The 7775-nt window shown below is 34.6% G+C and overlaps 1 protein-coding gene across 1 annotated transcript; it reads right to left on the bottom strand.

Annotated features, from left to right (window-relative positions):
- Positions 1 to 439: 439 nt before the first annotated feature.
- On the bottom strand, positions 440 to 6964 carry LOC144956244 (sorcin-like). The gene is made up of 5 exons (XM_078886669.1): positions 6818 to 6964; positions 5561 to 5819; positions 2868 to 3014; positions 1581 to 1724; positions 440 to 712 (listed from the first exon to the last, which is right to left on the bottom strand). Exons 1-5 carry the CDS (start codon positions 6833 to 6835, stop codon positions 486 to 488), a joined length of 795 nt encoding a protein of 264 aa, XP_078742795.1. The 5' UTR covers positions 6836 to 6964; the 3' UTR covers positions 440 to 485.
- Positions 6965 to 7775: the final 811 nt, after the last annotated feature.

The following is a 7775-nucleotide window of genomic DNA, read 5'->3' as shown; positions in this document are numbered from 1 at the left end:
TCCCATACGAAGCCTTTCCATTTTCACTCTTTCGTTAGTATTTTACGATCACAGGCTTCAGGCAGCCCTTACCGTTTTCAACAAAGTTTTGTGTAATGCATTCACATCAATACATCAAAGTTTTGTGTAACACATTCACATCAACACATCAAATAAAAACTGGCAGCTATAATTCAAACTACAACGGATACGTGTACAGCTGGAGACTAAACAGTCAAAGCTCTGAATCATTCCAATAATTTCAAATTTCCAATCAAAATTAAATAACACGAAAAACCTCTTAAGATTTGTGCCGTAAATATATCTTGCTTACCTCCCTATCAGAGGATTCCCAAAAAATAAAAACAGAAAAAAAAAACAAAACAAAAAACCCAACAAAAACAGATCAAAACATTTAGTGTTGTAGCTACAAGTAAAAAAATCTCTAAATAACAAAAAATGTTATTATTCAAACTTTAATCAGCCATCCCATTCTTCACTGATTTTCAAACTTTATTTAAAACTGCCATGGACATAAAATCTTCGTAGTTGAAGTTCACAACACCTGACATGTTTGTGTCGCGTTGTTTGAAGGCATCTGTCAAAAACTTTAACATGACACACGCCTGGATGAAAGAATCCAGATTCAAACTGCGACGCGCATGCGTGTCAAACTTGACAACAACCAATTGGACAAATGCTGGTGAAACGTTGTATCCCATAGTTGTGAAGGCTGAAAGAAGAATTTTTAAAAACAATATATATATATATATATATATATATATATATATATATATATATATATATATATATATATATATATATATATCAAGGACAACTATACTGTATAGTAATCCTTGATATATATATATAATTATAAAAACAAAAACCATGAAATAATAGTGCTCAACTTTTTGATAAAAGGAGTTATTTATACAATATTTCAGAAAGTGAAAGTAGATTCTACTTTCATTTGTACTTCCCGAAGAGAGTGAATGCTTGAAACAATATTGTTGAGGTTAAACCAAATTATGCTTGAAATATTTTACATTTTACACACACATATATATATATATATATATATATATATATATATATATATATATATATATATATGTATATGATATCTTTTTAAAAAATATCTGTTCTGAATGTAAAACAATGGGTATTGTCAAAAGAAAATCTGTCTTATGATGTAAAAGCAAATACTGAGACAGGCTGATTTTCTGGGGATGTTTTTTTTTTGTTTTGTATTTTTCTCTCTTGCTTTGTCTGTCATGGTTTTTCAGATCTTTACTACAAAAATCGTAAATCAGGAATCCCAGCACATCAACAAAATTTTCATCCCTAACTGAATTTGATCTAGTCTTTCTATATTTCATGACACAGGATTGATGCTAAGTGTTTAGGAAAAAACACTCACAACATCATCCAGCCAATTTAACATACCAGCAGATAAATCTGCGTATACCCATTAACGTTTATAGTCTGCTTGATATCATTTAATGAGAACTTATCACTGTCGCTGTCTAAAAAATAACAACAAAGAGCTGAGTGACATCAACTTTGTTCTTTCTATACAATCAATTTCTACTCCATACCTTGATGAAGTTCATGACCTTCAATGGCTCCACTTCTATCTCTGTCATAGCGTTCAAAGGTACCCTTCCACTGCTGGATGTATTGCCACAGGGCACAGAACTCGTAAAGATCTATGGTACCACTGAAGTCTTTGTCAAACATACCTGAAAAGGTACAATTGAAATAATAATAATAATAATAATAATAATAATCATAGTAATAATAATAACAATAATAATAATGATAATAATAATAATAATAATAATAATAATAATAATAATAATAATAATAATAATAATAATAATAATAATAATAATAATAATAATAATAATAATAATAATAATGAAGCCTTTATAAAGTGCACACGTCGACTCAAAGTTGATCAAATGTGATGTCATAAACAGATGAATAAAGCAGACTGTAGTATTATAAATGGTAGTTCTTCACAGCCATGAGGCCCATGGAGCCGGACTTTATCCCGGTTTAAATAGCGTGAAACGGACAATAGCAATTGCTTGTTATCTTTTGGATAGGACAAGTCTATCACAATGTACTTTCCACCAGATTTAACACAACCAGCAACCCAATCACTGCTGGGTGGACAGAGGTTTCAAAATGAAAATCTTGACTGCATCTGGAATCAAGCTTGTTCCCTTTGAATCTGAAGCAAGTGCTCTACCAACTGGGCTATTGGGACCTTCCTTGTATAAATGTAGCTACCGGGACTTTCAATTTTTAAGAATATTAAATCTCCACATTGGGATATTTTGCTTTTGTAACGATTAAAATGCACATAAAGATAAAAATTGAATAAGTAAATAAAGAAAGAATGAGAAGAAAATGCCCTTTATTTATTCTTATAGTTTATTTATAGTGTTTTTCTTTAGGGTCTATTCCAAGGGATTTTCTGAAAGAGAAAAATGTAACAAATTACGCCCTCTGCCATGGCACCAGTGGATACAGTCACCAGGGCATTCCATGAAGGAACATAAATAATCCATCATACAAGATGTCTGATGTCAACAGGGATCACCCATGTTGTCACAGTGAGATCCTGTCGCCAGGGCATTCCATGAAGGAACATAAATAATCCATCATACAAGATGTCTGATGTCAACAGGAATCACCCATGTTGTTCAAAGTGAGCAAATTGGGAATTAATAATCTTCCCAAGGAAAAAAACGAAAGTGCCTGAAGCTGGGCTCGAACCCAGGACCTTATGGATCACAGTGCAATGCCTTAACCACTCAGCCACTTCGCTTTTCTGAGAGCTGAAAGGAAAATGTTCATGGTAATTTCCAACTCACTAATCATAAGTCTGCAAGTCTCTCTATTGAAATGACTCCAGTTTCCATTCACCAAAGCCTGTTGTAATTCATTAACTGATATCTTTCCAGAGCGATCATGATCAACTGCGGCGAACCAAGCTTGAAGTGTTGGGTCAACTTGAACGCCTGCATGGGATAAAAATGATAAAGTATTACAGTTAGGAGAATGCTGGTATTCATGATGAAAATCCAATTAGGAGTTAGAAAAATGCTGGTGGTATTCATGATGAATATCAAATTAGGAGTTAGGAAGTTATGAATGCTGGGATTCATGATAAATATTAAATTAGGAGTTAGGAAATAATGAATGCTGGGATTCATGATGAATATTAAATTAGGAGTTAGGAAGTTGTGAATGCTGTCATTTAGGATGAATACTAAACTGCTAGAAGCTGTCGACTGTGAAAACTAATATACAAAAATTCATAGAACAACTTTTTTTTTTAAAGAGCAAAATACCGACCACAAAACTCTTCTACACATAATAACAAGGTGGCGTTTTTATACACCTCCATTGGAGGTGTACAAAAACGCACCGTTTCTATGCACCTCCGTTGGCGGTGATGGTAAATTAATGAAAATGTTGCTGCATACGTCCATGAGGTTTAAATAGTTTTAGATTGTAGTTTAGCACGCTGCTTGGTGATTACTTATGTACAATGATAATAAATTAAAGAATAATAACAATAATTTAAAAAATCAAAAGTAAAAAGAAACATGGCACACAAATACTGATCTCAAATAAATAAATAATTTTAGAAAATTAAAATCGAAGTTTGTTAAACATGATAAAAAGTTTTTGAAAAAAAAAAAAAAGAAAGAAAAAAAGCAAACAAAAACAAAAGTAAATTAAAAAAAAAAAAAAAAGTCAACAATGGGAATCAAACCCGGTACTTTCAAGGTTGGAGTCTGACAGCTTGTCCACTGTGCTACGGAGCCACCTGACTGTTCATCACATTTAATAAAGTCTTTCTAAAACATTATTTTACCTTCAATGCAACTTCTATTTTCTGGTTTTATATTTCGATTTTTAAAATTATTATTATTTTTATATAAATTTATTAACAAAATCTTCCTACAGATGTCACAATATAACTTTCGTCATGTCCAAATACAGAAACAAAATATCGCTAATGAAATTGGGTGGAATGCACATGCGTGACGGGGGGTATATAAAAACGATCCGTTAAGATACACCGTCAACGGAGGTGCATAAAAACACTACGTAATAACAATAGCAGTGCTAATACTTTGTATCAATTCCACAATAACACATTGCTTATACTTTGTATCAATTCCACAATAACGCATTGCTAATATTTGTATCAATTCCACAATAACACAGTGCTAATACTTTGTATCAATTCCACAATAACACAGTGCTAATATTTGTATCAATTCCACAATAACACAGTGCTAATACTTTGTATCAATTCCACAATAACACATTGCTAATACTTTGTATCAATTCCACAATAACACATTGCTAATACTTTGTATCAATTCCACAATAACACAGTGCTAATACTTTGTATCAATTCCACAATAACACAGTGCTAATACTTTGTATCAATTCCACAATAACACAGTGCTAATACTTTGTATCAATTCCACAATAACACAGTGCTAATACTTTGTATCATTCCACAATAAAAATACAAATGAAAGCATGAAAATGGAAAGGCTTTGGATGAAAATAGTACAAAAAATGAACATTTCGTGTGCAAACCCTTCATTAGGGAAGCAATAAACAAAAGCAATGTTGAAACAACTACTACTAATAGATACTACTACAACTACAACTACACTAATACTACTTTTAATATTACATTTCTATTGCCTCGTATTTTTTCCATTCATTTCTGGAAATTTCCGTCCATCTATACACTGACCTTCCCTTAACATTCCTATGACACCCTAGGAACCTTCTACTCACACACCGATGTCACACTCCCAGTTTCATTGATATTCCAACCACCCAGGACTGCATAAGCTACAAATCTCACTACATTTGACTTTATATTTTTTTTCAATATTCCAGAATTTATTGTTTCTGCTGAAACGTCCATTGTTTGTCGTGTTTCCGGTTCATTACTTTTACATGAAGAATATCCTATCGTGTTCTATACGTTTATTGTGTATTTAACATTTCCACATACATGATGTAAAAGTAAAGATGGACATCATCTGAGAAACAAAGAAACATAAACTACTAATGAACTGAATGCTAAAACGTAAACATGAAGATATAAATACATCACATATAACCTTAAAAAGTAATAAACAAAACCCGAATATAACAGCTTCAAAACAAGAACAAAATACCAAACAGAACGTTTCGGGCTCAAAACCCTTCTTCAGCCAACAACAAAAAACAATAAATACATTACTAAATTCCAGATAGACGTCAGAGATCTCTGTCGTCTATCTAGAATTTAGTAATGTATTTTTTTGTCTTTAGTGTTTTATGTTGTTGGCTGAAGAAGGGTTTTGAGCCCGAACTGTTCCGTGCTTGGTATTTTGTTCTTTTTTGAAGCTGTTAGATTCATTTTTGTTTATTACTTTTTACAGTCTACATCTTATTCTAGCAGCCTAGTATCACACATATAACCCTACACATTTGGAAGCCAATGCTATTATTACTGTTTTGTGTCCACTCTGATTTTGCCTACCTTGCTGTGGAGGTGGTGCTCCAAATTGACCTGGTGGTGGGGCGCCTGGGTAACCTGGTTGTGGGGCTCCAGGGTAGCCTGGCTGTGGAGCACCAGGGTAGCCTGCTTGTGGAGCACCAGGGTAGCCTGCTTGTGGAGCACCAGGGTAGCCTGCTTGTGGGGCTCCAGGGTAGCCTGGTTGTGGTCCACCCGGGTAACCTTGCTGTGGAGGACCACCATAGGCGCCTGGCTGTGGGCCACCTGGATAGCCAGGTCCTCCCTTGATAGAAGAAATGTAAAGTATGAGAATTAATATTATTACAGCAACCACTACTACTACAACTGCTGCAGCTTACTGCAGTTACTACTACCACTATTACAACTACTACTACTTACTATTGTTACTACTACTACTTCTTCTACTTCAGTCAAAGCTGCTTAACTGGAGTGCTATTACAAAGAAATTGTTCCAAGTAGCCGATTCCTTGAATTGCCTTCATAATTGGAACAATATATCAAGACAGCATATGTATAGTCTAGTAATTGTAGCTGTAGACTGTAGAAGCATTTGTAATTGTAATAGTAAGAGCAAACAGTAGCACCTCAAAATCGGGAAAACCGGCAAATCAGTACGATATCTCGAGGACTGGAATTTTGTCTCAATAACTCAATATTGTACGCCACTGCCTGCCACTATCCAGTAGTATCACTAATCTCTTCCCCCGTCGTTTATTATAGGATTCTTTCGTGGTTTTGAATGATTTATTTTTGCGCCATTTAACAACTTAATAAGAGAAAAATTAAATCCAGAAATGTCTGTTCCTCGGAATATTTTTTTTTTAAACTACTGTAAGTGTAAGGAAAGCTGAAGATACTTCAGCTTTCCTTACACTTACAGTAGTTTTTTTTTTTTTAAATATTCCGAGGAACAGACATTTCTGGATTTAATTGGTTTCTGAACTCAGACTGAACTATTGCAATAAGATTTCTCTTAGAAAAGAAGGCTTATGGGAATCAAAGTTAGCCTTATCCACGGGTATTGTTTCTAAGAACGCAATACTCTAGACTAGATCTTTTTACATCTAAAGTCATAAGGCAAGGCTAGGCAAGTCTAGGGAAGACTACAGTGGTGTATCGGAAGACTACAGTCTGCAGTGTAATCTTCCGTAGTAACAATTCAATAACAGAACCCAAGATGAAAATCAGCCATAAATAGGAGATTGGTCATAACTGGGCCAAGGAGACCAGGAAACAAAGTGATTAACCATGATACTATACCATTTGATTGTAAGACATGTTTAACTCAATAAAGTTGATATTCCTGCCCTGTGTGTTGTCAAACTTTAGGCTGAGGTCTCTTCCTATTTCGTTTCGTTTCAGAAAAACTTGCGTCTTTTTGGATTGCAATAATGTACCCTTCTACCAGTTAAATAAATTGTCTAAGAAATTCCTTTTTAAAAAATTACCGACAGAACACGTATTTGTCCGTAGCCATCGTTTATAGCCTGACACTGACAAAAAAAAAATGACGTCAAAATGCCAGTCTTTGGCCACAAAAGAAAACAAATCGTGAGTTGTATTCAATGGGACACTTGTTTCCATGAGCACGACTAACTAGGAGACATTAGGTGCTCACTAGGCGGTGCAAAAACCAAATAATGACGTCAAAATGCCAGTCTTTTTGGGTTTCAGTGTCAGGCTTACGATGACTACATTTTGTCACACCAAGAAATGAAAAGAGAAGGAAGACTATCTCTAGAGAATAAAAAAACATTTTGCGGGGATGAGAGTTGAACCCAAGACCCGACTGGTACGGTTGTCCTGCAGCTGCGTTACGTCCAGATACCCTGTAGTCTCGGGATCATTATGAGTGCAACTGTGCGACACCGCGAGACCCCACTGATGCAGAGTGGCTGCCGCTCATGAATGCTGCTGTCGCTAGACAGGATCTGGACTACCTAATGTCTCCTACTGGCACAGAATACCTGAAACCAGTGGCGTGACATGATTACAGTATAAGGTGGTGCCAGAATTTGAAGAAAATGACTTTAAAATGCTATATTATTTGTAAATGCAAAAGAAAGAAACAAAATGTTTTAAAGAAAAGACTTACTCAAATAAGTAAGAGGCGGTATATACTATTTTTCAGGGGGGGTTTTGTGTTGTTTTTTTTAATTCTGTAATCCCTTTTTAAAAGATTGAGCAGTGCCAGGCACCAAATCAACCAATATAGCCA

Source organism: Berghia stephanieae, chromosome 11, assembly GCF_034508935.2.
Source record: "Berghia stephanieae isolate SIO BIC M18660-M18661 chromosome 11, UCSD_Bste_1.3, whole genome shotgun sequence".
NCBI classification, from domain to species: Eukaryota; Metazoa; Mollusca; class Gastropoda; order Nudibranchia; family Aeolidiidae; genus Berghia; species Berghia stephanieae.
Note: the sequence above shows the minus strand (reverse complement) of the source record. Positions and strands in the feature narration are given on the sequence as shown.

What these genes read in the sequence shown, in the direction of transcription:
- LOC144956244 (XM_078886669.1), bottom strand. An exon ending in GACTTGCAGACTTATGATTA is followed by an intron (nt 1,725 to 2,867) that starts GTGAGTTGGAAA and finishes GTACCTTTTCAG; the next exon opens with GTATGTTTGACAAAGACTTC. An exon ending in AGGTCATGAACTTCATCAAG is followed by an intron (nt 713 to 1,580) that starts GTATGGAGTAGA and finishes TTCTTCTTTCAG; the next exon opens with CCTTCACAACTATGGGATAC.